We start from the raw sequence: 18,422 nt of genomic DNA, 5'->3' as shown, positions 1-18,422 counted from the left end.
ACAATTGAGGGTCTTTGCTGCATTTCTTTTGTGCTTTAATCAGTGTTTCGGGCCTGATAATTTCTACCTCCAAGGCTCCAAACATTTTCTTCTCCCAGCCCCTGCTCAACCACCCCACTACAGGTGGGATTCTTGCAGTGTCCTGTGCAGGGCTGGGAACTGGACTGGATGTTCCCTGTGGGTCTGTGGGGACGACTCCAGTTAGGAATACACACTCTGTATTTATGGAAAGCGGAATTACTACGGAGCCACTTTCTTTTGAGAGGGGTGACCAGGAGGAGAGTCCAGGAGAAACCTGACCATCAGACAAGGCCAAGATGGGAATCTCAAGCAAATATCCCACTGAACACACCAAGGGGAAAGGAGAAGAAAGGCATCAGCTTTGGGATGCATCACCCTCAAAGTGAAGGTAACAGAGTTCCCAAGTTCCTCCCTTGGCAAGGGCAGGATCTGTGGGTTCTAGCAGACAAGGGGGTGTTGGGAAGCAGCGGGAGGTGCTTTATTCTGGTTCCACAAGACATTTTTGTTCTGAGACAACTGCACTCAATGGTTGTCATCTGTGCTAGCACAGCCCCAGGAGGCACACACATGCTTGGTTCATGTGCAGGGTTTCTATTGGATCAGCTGGTCAACCCCCCTCTTCTGATCTGTTCACATTTTACCCTGACAAATATTTCAGTGTTTCACTGACAGCAGCTACATCCTGGGAAAAGGCAACTGGAGGCTGCTTGTGGTGAGGGCTGCAGAGGCCAGTTCCTCGAGGAACAGAGTGGCACCCAAACACTGATTAAGTGACAGTGACACTGAAGAGAGAAGCTGCATGAACAGGAAAAAAGCAGCCTTTCAGCAAGGAGAACAGATGAATTTTATAGCAGCACTATTTCTGTCTGTTCCTAACACAGCACGCTGGAAAAAAAAATAAAGCCTGAAAGTATCTGTAGATGTGGTTACCCATCGTCTTGTCCTACTCAGGGACAGCAAAGCTTGTTCTGCCCCAAATCACTGCTACAGTCAATGCAAGACCATCCAGATTGCTGCAGTTCAGCTGGGAAGCTTCACTTCTGGAAGGGAGCTCATGGTATCTTCCACTTGTCTGAAATCCAGAGGCTTTCCTTCTCCAAATTTTTGCTTTTTAAAAGGACAACCACCAAACCAGGCTTTCATATAAATGATAATTTTATTGTAAATAAAATGATACATTGGCCTGGCTTTGCACTGCAAGCCCCCGGTCTGTAAATAGAGACTACTGGGTCAAGGTCTTCTGCACAATCCAGGTTAAAGCCCTTTCTCCCTGCTTTGCATCACTTATGGTGATTAAAAAATCCTTTTCTTCCTTTTTGAACTGCTCCTGGCACACCTACCTTTTCCCTCTTGGTCAGTCTATGTTGGTAACTGGTGGCAATGGGAACTCTTTGGAGCAGCTTCAAGTCCTGTGGAATATTATTCCAAATTAGGGAAAAAACCTCCACTCCAAAAAACCCACCCAAATGGATGCAACCTAACTGCCACTAGACTAGGCAAAGATGGGATTTTCTGGAGAACAAGCAAATAACCTGGAATGCACAGAATCGTCACACCAAGACCAAAATGTCACTACTTTGTTTCCTAACTACCTCAGGGACAGCCAAATTCCCCCAAGTCCCTCTCCAATGGGAATCTTGGACACTTTTCTGATTAGTTTTAACTGTTTCAGGATACTGGGACTATGATTAGAAATTCTTTGCCAAACAGAATATTCTCCATTTCTACAGCACCTTCCATCAGGGATCCCAATACTCAATATTCCCTATATATCCCTTACTGGAAGGAATAGCAGGAAACCCAACATGACAATTGGAATCGACACAATAGCTTATTGTCAGCCTGGCACTCCTCCTCCACTCTCCCCTAAATGAGTTTATTCTCAGTTTTTTCCTAGTCTGCCAGGATAAAGAGGCCAGACATAATTTAATTCTGAGGTATAATTACATTTCTGTCCACTTGAAACTCTTTTGCTGCCAGGGCTGTTAAAAGCCCATGGTATCAATGTCAGCCCCAAGTTATTCATTGGAGCAGTGGACTCAGGAATCCAGATCTTCCTTTTCCATAATCAAGAGGGCTGTGAGGAAACAAAGAGGCTTTTTGGCTTGGCTCTACTCATTATAAACCATCAGCAAATTCTCTGCAAAACCAGCTGCTTCTTTTCCTTTTTAAATTCATAAAGGCGTCAAATTTATTTCCCCACCTCCCCCCACCCTGTAACAGTCGATATATATAAAAATCACCAAATATGATCTTTTACGATATAAATAAAAAAAAAAAAAGTATGAGGCATCACCGTTTACATGATGTAAAAAGAGCTAAAAAAGAGCGATATAAACTACATTCATAAAAGTGCATCTCCAAACATACAGGTAATGCTTTGGCTTCTTCCTGTGCCGAACGCGTGGCGCTGGGGCGGCTGCCGGACGCGCCAGTCCAAGCTGGCCCCGTGTTCTCTGTCACTGTACAGCTGTTATTTACTCCCATTGCAGACTGGGATGCAGGGACTGGCACAGAGGAGGCACATCCAGCACAGGGAAGGGCCGGGGGCTCCAGGGACAGGACCGAGCCCATCAGTCCTGGGTGCTCTCGCTCTGCTCTGGAACCGCCTCCAGTGCTGCAGGTGAGGTAAAAGCCACAAGGTCCTGAGGATTGAGTTGCTTTGACACATTAGAAGTTATGCTGTTTCCTCATGCCCTATTCTCTCCTGGATCACAGCGTGTGGGACAGCAAGAGAAAGATCACGGGAGAAGGTCTGGATTTGGTGAGGACAAGCCAAGGACAGAGGGAAACCCCTGCAGATGTCACCGTGCTCCTGACCCCTGCAAGTGATGGGTAGTGGATGAAGACTCTAATCTTTGGTATATTTAGGCTGCAAGGCTTGAAGAGCTGGGCCCCCAGCTGTGCTGACCCCCCTACTTTTGTCATCCAGACTCCAGGGATGATCCCACATTCCCAGCAAAGTGGTGTGAAAAGCTCCCTAACTCTGAGCAGGAGCATCACACCCTCACTTCCCCTCACGGCAACAGAGAAGTGCAAGCCAGAAGTCAGGCCAAGGGTCTGGACAATCTGGAATTGGGTTCCTGGTGGGGAAAAGATCAATAGAAGTGCTCCCACTAGAATTAAATAAATTATGGAACAAGGGCTTTCATAAAAGGGATCCCCTAAGTGCCCACAACTGGGACAGTGCATCCTTGGAGTAGTGCAGGGAGCCTGGAAAGGAAACCAACACCAGCTTTTACTGGTTACACTTTGCTCTGGGTTTGGCACAGAAAAAACACTTCATATTGTCAAAGCTTTTCAGGACTTTTTGTTGGTTGGGGCTTTTAGGGTTCTTTTTTTTCCTCTTTTAACTCAACACAGTATTTTTCATGTGTTCAAGGAGCTTGGTTTCATTAAAACTTGCCTTATCCTGGTATTAGCATTCACTTAAAAACTTAATTTTATTGCATTATGAAACAACTTTCAAATTTTTATGGGGGAGAAGAGTGGAGGTGTGTGGAACCTTAATATGGTTTCCAATACAAGAGCAGAACACCTTCAGTGTTGCCCTATAAAGCAATATTTTAGTTAAGTAACATTTGCTTTTCTTAGTTTCATTTCTCAGAGATAACTTACAACCACTCCATGAATCCCCAGCACTTAAAAACTGCTGGTCTTTCATGAGTGAAATAAAGATTATCAGTGCCCAAATCAGCATAAAGGATTTGAGGCCATCAGGACCTCAGTTCTCAGACTTGTGATATCTCTGAAGTGCACAATCATTGGGATAGATTTTCCTGGTACTTGCATGGGGACCTCCAGGTAATTTTAGATATTTGCTCCCATTTCAAATGTTTTCTCTGGTTCCCTGTTTGACTTGACTCCCACAAAAGCTCATTTAAGTTAGGCGATAACATTTTTATGGAACACTTAAATGACCACTTACACACCTGTGAAACCAACAACACACAACGAAGGGTTGAGCTTGATTCCAGCTTCCCGTGCACAACAAGAATGAGTGTCCAGGTAATTCTCCCCAATAAACCCTCAATTTTCCATTAGGCCATGTGCTCAAAGAAACTCTGAAGTAAATTCCTGGGAACCAGATGGACTATCTTTGGTTAAAAGGATGGTAAAAAGTTACCAGCCAAAGAGATGCAGGAGGAAGCTGAATTCTGCAGAATTCCCTTCCAGAGGGGTTTTGTTTGGACCGAGCAGCCCCAGAGAGAGGAAGCAGGAGCACAGACTTGTTTGGTATGACACAAACTGACAGACACTGTCTTAATGCTGGGACAGATCAAACCTTGGAAATTAGCTCTGGATTTTCCAACATCATTGGGAGAGCCCTTTCCTCAGGCCCTGGAGTGATTGCATTCTGCTGAAACTTGTATGATTATCCCGACATTTAGCTGGAAAGATCTCCCTCACCCCCAGCCCCAAATCCACGGGTTCATTATAAAATAACACTATTCACATACTTTTGAATCAATATTTTCTGAACACCTTCAGATGCTGAATACTCAAGAAGAAAAATATACCACACTATAGCGAGCGCATGCTCCATGACACATGGCTTTTTGCTGGATTCAGGTACTGGACATGCCTCTGGAGCCCCAGCAGGGGAAAACCAGGAACTCCCCCAGATAGAGCTGGTCTGGAGGCTGGTGCATGTTTCTGTTTTGCTGAAGAGTGGAGCTCTTCCAGTTCCCACTTGGGTTCAGATTTTCTCCTATGTTCAACCAGTGAGACGCTTGTTAGATTCCCATTCCTGGGCCTGCAGAAAACACGCAGCCAGCTGCAATGTCACATCCAGGTAACTTGGGGCAAAAATGTAGCTCTGCCTGGACAGCTGTTGGCAGGATGAACATCAGTCCAGCAAACGAAGGAATCAGGCACGAGAGCAGACCCTAAGTTCCTTGGCAGAACTTCCCCAAAGGACTAGGCCTAGCTGAGTTGGCATTTTGAAGATGCAGCACCACAACGGGCTGTTGCAACTAGACCAGACAGGGCACGGAAAGCCCGGCAGGAGCTGCGAGCAAGGGAGGTAATTCAGTACTGGAGCTGTGCAAACTGGTGTCTGAGCAGCTCTTCAGCAGAGGGTCTGTGCCTGGCTTCCACAAAGATCTGCTTTAGGAAGTCCCGGCAATGTTCTGATATGTGGGAGGGGAGCTGGGGGTTGGTGGGCTGGGTGGCGATTTTGAAGATCGCTGCCATGGCTTCGTACTCGGCCCAGGGGGGCTTCTCTGTCAGCATTTCCACCACGGTGCAGCCAAGGCTCCTGGGAAGGCAGACAGGAAAAATCAAATGAGAATTCACCCAATAATGCCCTGTGCTCAGGGAGAGCTCCCCAGCAGCCCACAGCGAGGTCCAGCTCTGGAAATGGCTCCTGGGGGGATTGTGCTCGGCAAACCCCGTGCGTGCCCCGACTCGGAGCCAGAGCTGCCAACAGCTGCTTTTCCTTCCAGGAGAGCAGTGCTGAGTCAGGGGGGCCGGTCCCACTGCCTGGGAAGTGCTGTGTGTCCTGCTTGCCTTTGCTCAAATTCTCCTCTCAGGAAACATTTGTGTTAACAGGGGACAAGAGGTGCCCGTGGGAACGTCCCTGAAGGCACTGTTTGACCTCGGTGGTACTTTCAGGTGCTGCTGCTACTGTTGTAACTCAAAGGCACTCAGAGAATCACAGGATGGTTTGGGTTTGAAGGGACCTTAAAGCCCATCCTGTTCCAACCCCCTGCCATGGGCAGGGACACCTTCCACTAGACCAGGTTGCTCAGAGGCTCAACTTGATGAGTTGCAAGGTAGAAAACAGACTTTTTAACACTCAAGGTGCAGTGAATCAGAGCTCATTGACCCCACAAAGCCACTTCAGCAAAATCCCTTTTCAGTCACAGCCTCGAAATGCCCACATTGGGGAAAAAGCCAACCTAATAATATCTCCACTTCAGAAGAAACCAAGCATCAGTCAAAAAATAATTGATGTTGTAACAGTTCCAAACTGGGAAGGCAGTAAGTTAAATCCCTGTGGGACAGATGCATCATTACCTTAAGGAAAAATTCCTTGTAAAGTTAATGGGGCTCTGCAGGCTACCTCAGGGGACGTGATTCTGGGGACATGGCTGAGCCACCTTTCTGAGGCGACGTGACTCCACACCTTCCCAGGGAAGATGGTTTCTGTGGCACTGCACTGATTGGGGTTTATTCAAAAAGGATTAATTGCTTCCTCCAAGCCACAGATTAAGTAAAAGCCATTAGTGAATTTTTAATATCCAATCCTGTGTTTTTATCACATCTTTCATTAAAAAGCCAAAACTGCCTCCTCTACCTTAAAACTAAACCTTCTTTTGAGGTGAAAAGCAAGGAAAAGACATGTTGAGAGGCAGACTTGCATCAATTGCCAAGACAAGGAAGGAAAGGAATTAAATGCAGTGAATATGCAAGAACTGATTTCTCGACAAGGTTTAAAATCCAACGTGAAAATTTTACAGTTTTCCAGCCATTTCAGACTTACTAGAAGAGAGTACAGAAAATGCAAACCATGTGTGCTGAAGTGCTGGGGGTTTGCTCAAAAGCAAGCAGGGATATATTATTGTTTAGACTGATTTATACCGTTTAAGCAGATCCGGTTTCTTTAAGATATTCAGCAAACAGCAGGAATGTTTTTCATGTCAAGTCACTCCAGCAATAACAAATAGCTAACATATTCTGCTATTTAGGAAAAAGAAAACTGGAGAGGGGCCTGCAGCAGTGGCACAGAGCCAGGTGGATGGATTTGTTACGTTTCTGAGCCTCTGGGCCATACATATCCACCCTGGGACCAGCGCTACACTGGAAAATTCTGACCCCCCGAAATAATGACTGGGATTGTAGGAACTGGAGCCTGGCCAACAGCAGCGACTCTTTGATGGGAATGGACCAATGTCAGCACCAAGAGGAAATCCACAACTGCACCAACCCAGGGGGAAGGGCACGTGCTTCACTCTCTCCCCAAGCATCTCAACTGGGAGAGTCTGCAGGACTTAACTCTTTGCAGATGAGACATTTTCAGCTGTGTTTCCACTTGCTGCTTGTACAGGAAACGGGCCCTGCTTTACTGTGGAGGCACAACCAGACCTTTTGTCCCTGTCGCTTACTTAAGTTTTATAATCTCACCTTTTTAAGGCCTCCAAAATTAACATTTTGGCACAGGACCATTTTGCTCTTTTGATAGAGGCTATTCCTTAGCTATGCCAATAATAGCACAGCTACAGTTTCCACTCATGCAGATCATCTCTGATCTGACCTGGATCTTTTCTGTTATTCCAGGTTTGGGAATCTTTCCTTTAAGGCTAAAATTCTATTAATTTCCAGTACATTTAAGCATAACTCTCATTTTATAACTAAATGAATGGGCTCTCCCTAAACAACCTTCAGTTGCTCTTCTAAGGGATATCATAGAACCACAGAATATCCTAAGCTGGCAGGGACCCACAAGGATCACGATCCCAATTCCTGGCCCTGCACAGGACACCCCCAAGAATTCCACCAAGTGCTTGAGAGCATAAGAAGGATGAAAACATTGCACCAGCCAGAAAGCAAAAGAACAGTTATCAGTGTGAGGGAGGAATGAGTGGAAACTGTTTCTGAAAAACTAAAACTGCTCCTGAAAAACCGAATGAGTAGTTGGGTGTTAACACTGCAAAATACAGCCTGCAGAAGATCATGTCTCGAGTTCAAATTGGTGACTTCGATTCTCCTAAAACTTTTCATCCAGACAAGATGTGAATTTGGATATTCAGATGACAGAAGGTGCTGTCTTATCTGGCTCCAGGAGAGCTGTGAAGTGATGTATGGACAGCAAGTGAAAGGCTCACCACACATCCGCCTTCCTCCCGTAGCCTTCCCCGCTGATCACCTCCGGGCTCATCCAGTACGGAGTGCCCGTGACAGAACGGATGCCTGTCCCAGACATACAGATTGTCTGCAGCCGTTTGCTGGCCCCAAAGTCCCCAAGCTTCACATTCCCAGCAGAGTCACGGAGAATATTGGCACCTGGACAGAAACAAAAAATGAAGACAGCTGCTTTCATGCAATCCAGCTGTTGGATCCACAGCCTAGAGAACGATATCCAACCCCAAATACCTGTGCTCATGGTATGGCTCTTTCCCCATTAAGCCTCAGGTGACCTGCTAAACATCATTTCTTTAATTCAGGCTGTAGACAAGCCAATTGCTAATGGCTGTAAATGGGAAAACTTCAGGGAAAAACACAAGGAAGTGAAGGAGGGAAATGAGAGCTGAGTCAGCACCAGCATTGTTACAGTGCCTGTAAACAGCTCAGCCAGCCTAGCAGGGCCCCCAGGCCACAGGCTGAGAGAGAAAAGAGTTGTGTAGAGGATTTTACTGGGATGCTGCTTTGGTGAGTGCAAGCACTGCTTTCTGGTCAGCTGGGTAACAGATGTAGCCGATTAAACCGCTTTGAACTCCTACAATAAACAAGGCAATCTCCACTTTACTTGGTCAGAGGTCCTGAACACAAAGCACCAGGGAAAAAGCAAACTTTAGAGCTTAGCTTTTATGTGGACACAAACTGAGGTTTAGACACCAAAACCAATTCCTCCTCCAAAGCTGCAATGAGATCAAGAACCCCATTGCTGCCATATCTGGTACGTGCCCACGTGAAACCCTTCTGCTCTCAAATTGAGTGCACTTGTGCTGGGAAAGTTCTTTCCCCTTGCCCACTGCTCTCACCCTTTATGTCCCTGTGCACAATCATGTTGCTGTGAAGGTATGAGACGCCCTCGAGGATCTGCCGGGTGTATTTCCGGGTGACGTTTTCCGTGAGGGCCCCATATGCCTTCAGCTGGTCTTTCACTGACCCCTGCAAAAAGCAAACAGAAGGAATTGGCAAAGAAGTGACAAAGCACAACTCTTGCAGGGTCCACTCAATTCCCACAAGCCCTGGGTGTTAGACACCCAAGCGGCCCAGCAACGAACTCTGGCCTCTGCTGAAGCCTTTCTGGGAGGCTCTCTGAGCATCTTGCCTTAAGAAGCCCTTTTTGAGAACAGTAAGGACAGGCTTCAAGGCAAAAACAGCTTGAGGAGGTTCTGTCTGCTGGTACAACTGGTTGTGAAGACAAGCAATAAAATAGTTAAGCAGACTGATCTGGGTCAAAAGCCTCCCTTTTTGGAGAGTCAGTTTTAGCCTCACTTGCTGTACCATGATTCTGCTAATTCAGTTACCAGCATTTACATGTTGGCCCAAGTCCTTTGAAGTACTTTGGTAGAACAAATTTAGACTGAAGAAAAGAACTAGCTTTAGTGACTATTAAAGAGAATATAGAATAAAAAGAATAATTTCAAGTACAAGACACTTAAGGCAAAAAACCAAAGAGGTTATTTGGACATAAATAAAATGAAAGTGGTGGCATTATGAGCCGGCGTGAGAAGGCGCAGCCCTAAGAGGCTCTGAGGTGGATGACATGGTTAGGGGGATCATAGCAATTAATGAATCAATTAACAAACCCAGCCATCTCCCTTTCTGATCCCTGACTGCTGCTCTTACCCCTGGCATGTACTCCATGAAGATGGTCAAGGTCTTCTCTGCTCGATCCCTTAAGCAGCCGTAATACTGCACAATACGTTCGTGCTGAAGATTCTTCAGCAGCTGAATTTCACACTCCAGCGCACTCACTTCCTATGGATGTTGAAGGAGAAAATAAGATTGCAGCCCCAGGAAATATATCATAAATATAAAAAATAATTGTCATGTCACTGGCAGGATGAGACCACTACTACACTGAAAAGTGTAATCCACGAAATCGGTTTATCTGCTTCTTAGAAAAGGCAAACATTACCAGGGCTTCCTGTTCTTTTTTACTGTATTATCTGCAAGTAAGTGTTGGTGTGGAAACTCTCATAGAACACAGGCAGTATCATACATGGATTTAGTACCAGAAAAACTTTGTTTCTTGCCTTGGTTCCATCAGCTGCATGGCTTTACCCCCGGTGGCTGAAAGGATTCTTCACCAACACAGGTATAACCTCACTTCTCTCACTAAGCTGAGGGCAGGGAGTGTTAACTATGAAACAGCTCTGAATACAGTTACAGAACTGGAACCTCAACCCACTGGAGCACAAAACAACAGGTGCTGAGAGCTGCTAAGCTTCTGTCACCCAGTTCTGTTCTGATTCACACTGATGATTTACTGGAATCAACCCTCAAAACAGCTTCCTCTCCTATTTACTTCAAAGAATCTGCAGCTCTGCAAATGAAACTGATCCTTTGCTTTGCTCTTGCCACAGACAACAGGGTATCACAGTGCAAAGGCAAAGAGGTTATCCAACAACTTCAGATGGAATCACAGACATTTGCTGCTCAGAGAAAGTATCAGGTTTTTGCTGAATCCAGGGATTGAACAGGAAGAACATCAAAGGCATGAGGATTTATGGAAAAAGGAATAATGTTTTCTCTCAAATTAGTCCCATTTAACTCTTTCCAGCCCTGCCATGGGAAGGTATCAGGTTCAGCTCTCTTACTCTGGAAGAGGATGAAGAACCTTAGAGCAAGAACATGGATGTTGTAGGGACACATGGAACCAGAGGAAGCTGCTTAATCAGGCCAAATAATAGTTTAAGGTTTGGAGTTTCAGTGCCTTCAAAATATATTCCAGCCTGTTCCTCCTTGGCTCAGAGTTGCTGTCTGATTTACAACAGAGACATCGTAGAACTTCCCAATTTAGGATGTATCTTGGCACCAATATCCCATATAAAATCAGAATAATTAAATCTTTGTGGATCAGTTATTCTAGCTCAAAGTGAATTTGTTCAATATTGGGAAACTGGTACACTGTTAAAACACTAGCAAAGAACCCAAAAGCCATTCCAGCTCTATCCCCTGTGCAGGGTGTTGAGTGCTGTCCCATCATTTCAAGGTGCCTGTCCCATCTCCACCGTCTCTAAAGTGTTGTCACATCACTCTTCTTGATTAATTTACACCCCACAACTCAATTTGTTTTAAGGACATAGAGAACTCAGAAGTGAAAATTGGTAATTAATGCACTTGATACACGGTATACCATATAAACCCAGAAATGGGTTTTGCATGTGCAAGCAGCTTTTTTTGTTCAAAAAAGAAAAAAAAACCCCTCTACTCTTGCTGGGTTTAGTTTCATTCACATCTATGTCTAATCAGGAACACAGGGCAGTCTAGTATTCCTCAAGTAACCTGGCAACAAACCAAAAAGCTGAGAAGGGAGAGCCAAGAATGAAACCAGAAAATGGATTTTAGTTTCAGGCTGAAGTTAGTAACACAGAAAAGTAATTTTTAAATGACTCCTATTCTTCTCCACATGACTAAATAAGATGCCAGCTTTCAAGGACAGACAGAGAGAGACATAGTACAGATCATACAGGATTTTAGAAGCTAAGAATTACCTTGCTTGTTTCAGGGCTCTCTGGATCAAACTGGACCTGCTTAGCTGCAAGTTCTCTGCCTGTGTCCACGTCGTAGCACAGATACACGCGGCCAAAGGCACCCTGGCCCAGCAGTTTTCCTCTGCGCCAGTTTATTGGAGCACTTGGAGCTAAAAGAGAACAGCAATAATTTCTCTTTTCATTATACTATTTTAAAACAAAGGTGGGCTTTTCAAGGACCAATCTCCATCATACTGGGATTGAACCAGGTGTTCTGTAGTTGAATGAGGTGCTCTCCCAGAGTAAGGAGTCAGTGGCAGAGCTCTGAACAGAATCCAACCACCCAGACTCTCGGGATCTGCTGACTGGTGTCCCATTAAAATGGCACCACAAAACATTTTGCAAACGTATTTTACAGACAAGTTATTCAATGGGATTGGGGAAATTTCATTCCACCAGCAGGTGGATTCTACAAAATCACTGCCTTAAGAGATGATGCAGCAATTGAACAGCAGCTTCCAACCCTTGATCTGTAGTTATCACATGCATCAGATGAAGAAGAGCTGGATCAGCCTTGCTAAATCAATCCCAGCCAGCTGGGAATGACTTAAGCGTCTGGGACAACTTGAAGGACATTATTCTGAGTTTCTTTGCCAAGCTAGCTTGGGGTTGCTCCCTCTAACCAGAAAGATTAGAAGTCATAATTCCCTACTAGAGATTGATAAAGTAGGGGCCATGTTAGCACAGGTATCTTCTTTACCTGCTGAACAGTCAGACCTAATAAAAATATCCGTGAGACCCAGGTAAAGCAGCATCTCCAAGAGCCCAGCAGGAAGTTCCATCCCCAGGGCATTAGAAATCCTCACATTCCATAAGCAGCAGTCTCCTGACCCAGAGATTAATACCTGAGCCCAGTTTTTCAGACTGCCCTTAATCTCAAAGCATATTACTCAAAGACCAATCCTTTAGCTCCAACTTTGAAAGCAACATGACCAGATTCCTGCAGTGCAATGCATCCAATTATGTTGTATCTAACAAAAAACTCTAAAAACAAAGACAGGAACCAGCCATCTGGACAGTGCGAAAATACAGAAGAGCTGAGAGATTAGCTTTGCCATGTCTAATTTAATCAGATTTACTGCCAGTTGGTTATTTCAGTGTGTTCCTTACTCTGCTACAAGCTTACTCTTCATTTTAATCCTTAAATTACTGCATGGGATATCTGAAGTTCACCGATAACAACTTATGTTCCATCTCTTTTTTTTTTTTTTTAAATAATAGAAAGTTGTCCAACAAAACAACTCAAGGATGCCATTAATACAGAAGTAAACCCTTCTACTAAGGAGCAAGTGAAATACATACAGCTCTCAGCTAGTAGAATAACTGTAACCCAAAAGCCTGACTGCAACTGTTAATGTAGCAACAAAATAAACAAGCTTGTCTGACTGTTTTAAGAACCCTGTAGATCATCTAGATCAAGCAAGTTTTTTTTTACTTCTTAGCTGAATTTGCAATGCTTTCTAAAGCAAAGGCCAGCTCCCAGAAGAAATCTGAGAAGCGAAAGACTTTGTCCTGTGGGTGTGATAAACAAGTCTCAAAGCACAGCCAGGGAACGACGCAGCTCTAATGGCTTGTTAAAGCCAGGTTATGGCAATGTATTGGGACCCTTAGAGCCTTCCCTGCCCACAGCCTGGAGGAATTTCCCCAGTTACCCCAGAGAGTGCCTACATTTGGTGGGAATGTTCCTCTCCTGCACTCCAAGCGCGTTTTCGCTGTCGGCGCTCCGGAGGCGGCCCCGGGGGTCCAGGTACTGCAGGGCCAGGCCCAGGTTTTCTCCGTTGGTGCTCAGGGAACGACTCGAAGGCACCAGGGTGAAAAGATTCCCCTGGTGACGCCGTATCCGCGGAAATGTCCTCCGGCCTGGGGGAAAAGGTCCCATTTTAAAATAAATGCTTGCAAGTGGAAGGTAATGGCTGAGGGTTGAGCAGCAGGGAGAAGGGGGAGAAATGCCATGTCCTGCTCTGTTCCCATGGAGCAGAATCCACAGCCAACCAGATGAGATGCAAAAATGTAACACCTCAGGGCGGATGCTGCCTGAGTTCAGTACAGCTCTGGATCATTCCCAAAGCAGAAGGCAGAGAACACTTTGTAATGCCCTCAGTGTTGTAAGATCTAAACTTACCTTCCAAAGGAAAAATCTGGTTTACAGGCTCTGAGCACAAGCTCCAAGTTTTGTAAACAACTACATACAAAATGACTTTCTAGATAACGTGCCTGGACTTGCAAATAAAAACCATAAACAAAGATCGTGCCAACTTGCACCTCATGAAATTTTGAGAGATTAATTTGCATAAAGCCATCTGACAAGCAGAGATGTAATTCTTTAAGTCCCTGCTATATTTAAAAGACCCAGAAGCAAGTCTGCAATGCAAATTAGCAAAGCATAATGAATCTCTGTGGTAGGAAACTGCTCATATAGGGCCAAGTCTAACAACTATGTCCACAACTCCCTACTCAGCCTGGATAACCCCAGAAAGGACAAAGTAAACAAAAAATTACAAAGTAAACAAAGAATTACAAACAACCATCATGGGTTTCCATGAAAATGTGGCATCATGCACAAGCCCAGCACTAACTGCAAGGACCAGGGCACTTCCAGGCTCTCCAACTAGGAGTTACACTCACGTGTAGAGGTTGCCACTGCCTCACCTTCTTTTTCCAGCCCGGAATGGGAGGTCTGAGACCAACTCACCATCGTTGTAGTCCTTGTGCTGCATGGAGACGTTGTAGCGCCGAGGGTAGGTCCCACCTTTGCCTGCTTTGTCGTAGAGTTGATTCTCACGGTCTGGAAGGAGAAGCAAAGACAAAAGTGAGGCTCCTTCAAAAAATATAACTTCTAATCACAGAATTTTCCTGTAACAGCAGGTTTTTAGGAAGAGGCAATAAATAACTTCATAGCTTTTCCATCAGCACAGCCCCAGTTCTTCTATTTATACAATCCCAGCAAGCAGGGAGGGCGGCCAGCCAAGAGCAGAAAATGTCTGGATCAAATAACCTTTGTACCAAAGACATACCTGAGAACTCCTGTCTATTATCAGGAAAGCTTTGTGCCCTTGACATCCGTGACTTCCGAAAAGAAGGACTATTAGAGAAAGAAGGCAAGAATAAGTTTTGCTGTCTACCAGAGCAAAACCTACAAGGGCTTTAAATATAAGCAAATACATTTGAACACTGGGTTCTCTAATCCCTGTCCCTGCAAAGATTTCACACTGCATCTGCAAAGCTAAAGCCAGGCTAAGGCCCCAGCTAACCAGACTATTCCCCAGTGTGGGTACTCAGCCCTTCTGTGCAGTTTGAGCCATTTATTCAGTATTTCCCCAGTCTGTGGTACAAGACTCAGTGATTCCTTCAGACATGAGAAGTGGAAGGCTAAAACCAAGGCTGAGAGGAAGAGGAAAACAAGGTATCACTTGCAGGGCAGTGCTCACAGGGCAGTAAAGAATGGAGATCCCTGCCCCTGTGACTCACCACAAGGGGCAAGAACTCCTCTCATGAAAACTTGGGTGTGCTTTCCTCTCTCCAGCAGCAGATGAGCTTAAACACAAACAATCCCATTTCCAACCCTCATGCTTCTCCCCAGTGAGCAGAGCTCCTCCACAAAGCCTAAATATGGCCCCTTACTTGGCACAAGGTCTTTAACCTCTCTTAAGAGATTACACAAACTCAATCTGTGCCAAAGCTGTGCTCTTGGCACCTTTCTTTGTTGCCCAGCATACATGGAGCAGCCTGATACAGCTTTTAGACTCCAAAGGAGATTCCCATCACACAAAGAACAGCAGCTTCCCCAGATGATGCCCACTCCTACAACAAATAACCAGGAAGGCTTTTTATTTCCTCTCCTCCTTCCGTAAGGGCAGAGAAAGGGGAGAGAAAGGTAACAAATCAGCAACGCTCCCTCAGTAAATAAATGCATGCACACACAGAGTTAACTGTAAGTGCTTCCTTGTGATTCCAGAAACCGGGGGAAGTGAACAACTACAAATCCATACCTCAAGTGCTTGACATAAAAGCATATGTTACCTACAGGAATGAGCTTGAAGGAATCTTAAAAACACGCTGAAGTGCAATATTACAGGTGCTGGGAAGCCACAGTTGCTATTCAAGTTAATAGAACCTCTGGCTGCCCACCAGCACCTCAAGCAACCCCGTCAGCAAAGAAAGGGAAGAAAAAGATCTGGAGCATCAACCTATGACAAACTCTTCATCAAAGAAAGAGCCCCATTTATCTCTGGAATTCATTTTGTATCTCGCAGAACATAGCAATCTAGTGCAATGATCTATTTCTGTAACCTTAAAATAGTTTGGGGCATTTTTTTTTTGTTGTTTTATTTTTTAAATGAACAAGTAGAGCCTTGTCTAAAAGAGATTTAAATACCCTGCAGCCAGATGTTCTCAGAGAGGCGGCTCCACACAGGCTGCTCGCTTCAGAATTTTGTATTTATAACATAAAGCCACCGAAGCACCAGTTTGTTGGTCTGTGGTTGTGCCAGAAAATAACACAGCTTTAAGACACAGTCAATGCTCTTTAAGAAATACATTGGGATATAGGTAGGAAGTCAGGTAAGTACAACTGGCATTTCCGTCTAAGCATGCACGTTCTCACCAGTTTGTACATTTGTACCTGTCTGCTCACCTGTCCAAGGACTGGCAGCTTCCTGACACCGAGTTTTCAGCACTGCTTAGAGGGTCCAGCATCTGCAACACAGAAGGAAGCACACAGCAACATCAGTGCAGTCCAGGGCCCAGGAGAGGCTGTGCCAGAGGAGCAGAGCCCACGACTGCCTGCCTACAGGATGTTCAGCTGAAGAAGGGAGTCTAAGCCTACTTAAATGCACAGTTTTCCTTTATCTCCCACAAAAATTAGGTTAATATAAAATTTGAGGCACTGCTTTAGTTGTTGAACGACTCAGCTGTGAAAAATGCAAGCTTTATCCAGCCTTGTGCTGCATTTTGATCCCAACTGGCTCCAGGAACAGTCTCTGCTGCTGCTGCTGCCTCCACCTGCAAGTTGCCCTTTGGCCTCACTTCCCAGTTTTTTGAATGGAGAGCAGAGTTTCAAAAGCAAGAGGGTCACACAAATGTGGTAATAGGAAACCTTGTCACACGTGTGACAGCACCAAAACTGCTCAGTCAGAGGTGGACGGGCAATGCCCAGAACAGGCAACTGCTTCTGGTAGCCCAACAAAGGCTTTGAACTCACACAGCTACACAAAGCAGCACCTTTTAGAATCCCAGAATGATTTGGGTTGGAAAGGACCTTAGGGATCATCCAATTCCACTCCCTGCCATGGGCAGGGACACCTTCCACTAGACCAGGCTCTCCAAGGTTGCCCTTGGACACTTCCAGGGATGGGGCAGCCACACCTTTCTGGACAACCTGTGCCTCCCCACCTAATGGTGCTGATGCAACTACAACCAGTGAATATTTGGGAAAGAAAAAGAGGGCCCAGATCCCAGCAGAATCCCTTCACGGCTGGACTTAGGCTGCAGCCTCATGCTCATACTCACACACTGCTCGCTGGTCTCTGGGATGAACTCCCCCTCGCTGTTGATGCTGGTGTAGGAGCCCTGGCGGGCGATGCGCTGCTGCCGCTCCGGCACGTACCCGGGCGGAGGCGAGCTCCGGCCGGTGCTCTGGGAACCTGGGACAAGGACATGGCTTTCACTGCTGCTGACACTGCCTGTGTAACAAACCCCAGACACCTCCTCTAACACCGAACCTCTGTGACCACCGTAATTCCAGAGTGAACCCTACGGTCTGGACTGATGTGGAACCAGGAAAGCCAAATTGTTTGATGTGCACCTGTACCGATGTTTTAGAAGCTACATGATTGATGCTGAAGCTCCTGACAAAGCAGACACCTCTTTCTAACCTCTTCTGCTCAGCTTCCTGAGCATAATTTCAGCACCTCAGGGAAGGCGGGATTCCAGGAATCCCTGGCTTTTGGGCATGAGCTCCACTGCTAATCTCCACTAAACAAAACACTTGTCAGGGCAACCACTCTTCTGTCTTAATTATAAATTTACGGTAATTTCCTTTGAGTGACAGCACATTCCTGCTGGTCATTATCAGCTGAGCTAGTTATACTGACACCCATGGGAGCACTGCTACCTTTGGATATAACCCCCCAGTTTCTGTGTTACTGCATGAAAAATCAAACTTTACAGTTAGTTTGGGCCAAACCACTGTTTTGGAGGCCTAATCTGCAATTCCTGGTAATTGGATGAGACAGCTAAAGGACAGAAAGTCTGTTTAGGGGCCAAAGGATGAGAAAAACAGTTTAATCATCTGTAGTGGCACTACCTAAAGAGTTTCTCTTGTGCTACCTACTGAGAGAAACTTCATCCTTAGGGTTTACTTTTTCCTTGCAAATCTCAAAGAAGATGAAACTTTAGACACAGAAAGAAAAAAATCCCCCTTTTGCAGTGATCTAACCACCTGCAGCTGCCACCAATTCCCACTGTGACCTCCAAGAACTGCTGTGGTCCAGCCAATCTGCTCAAGGTCACCCATGAAGTCGGAGGCAGCAGGTGAAGATCAGCTCTCAAGCTGTGCTCCTTACAACACTGTCTTTAATTAACTGTGTGTACTCAGGTGCTAGGATAGATGGGTAAAGATCAGCAAATATTCTCCCAAGGAAAATATTTTCTGTAGAAGTTGTTGTAATAAAAGAGCAAAGGCAAAGAGCCGGGAGAAGTGAACTGAAAAGCAGAGCACACACCTTTGAGGGGGCTGAAAAGCAGAGCACACACCTTTGAGGGTGCCACAGAAGGAAAATGAACAATGCTGGCATGGCTTAGAGTGCAAGGGGGGTGAACTACATAACAAAAGGAGATTAACAGAATCATGGGATCATTAAGGTTGGGGAAGACCTCCAAGATCATTAAGCCCAAGACTGTCAAGTCCACAACCTACTGCTTAGAGCTACCACCTGACTTCCCAAGCAGCTCTCGGGGCTCACGTGCTGTCTG

General features: G+C 45.5%; 1 protein-coding gene across 5 annotated transcripts in view; it reads right to left on the bottom strand.

Moving 5' to 3' along the window:
* Positions 1 to 1,158: 1,158 nt before the first annotated feature.
* The window catches only part of MAP3K3 (mitogen-activated protein kinase kinase kinase 3), a 37,390-nt gene continuing 20,126 nt past the window's right edge, over positions 1,159 to 18,422 (bottom strand). For all 5 annotated transcript variants that reach the window (XM_068996721.1, XM_068996723.1, XM_068996722.1 and 2 more), the window contains 10 exons: positions 16,959 to 17,092; positions 16,084 to 16,145; positions 14,465 to 14,532; positions 14,143 to 14,235; positions 13,119 to 13,310; positions 11,412 to 11,560; positions 9,541 to 9,672; positions 8,727 to 8,856; positions 7,851 to 8,028; positions 1,159 to 5,281 (listed from right to left, as the gene is read on the bottom strand). In XM_068996721.1, the coding sequence (XP_068852822.1) occupies positions 5,053 to 5,281; positions 7,851 to 8,028; positions 8,727 to 8,856; positions 9,541 to 9,672; positions 11,412 to 11,560; positions 13,119 to 13,310; positions 14,143 to 14,235; positions 14,465 to 14,532; positions 16,084 to 16,145; positions 16,959 to 17,092 (1,367 nt within the window). In that variant the 3' untranslated portion in view covers positions 1,159 to 5,052. The remainder of the gene's footprint in view (positions 5,282 to 7,850; positions 8,029 to 8,726; positions 8,857 to 9,540; positions 9,673 to 11,411; positions 11,561 to 13,118; positions 13,311 to 14,142; positions 14,236 to 14,464; positions 14,533 to 16,083; positions 16,146 to 16,958; positions 17,093 to 18,422) is intronic.

Source organism: Aphelocoma coerulescens, chromosome 27 (assembly GCF_041296385.1).
Source record: "Aphelocoma coerulescens isolate FSJ_1873_10779 chromosome 27, UR_Acoe_1.0, whole genome shotgun sequence".
Lineage (NCBI taxonomy): Eukaryota > Metazoa > Chordata > Aves > Passeriformes > Corvidae > Aphelocoma > Aphelocoma coerulescens.
This window is presented reverse-complemented; position numbering and strand designations above follow the sequence as displayed.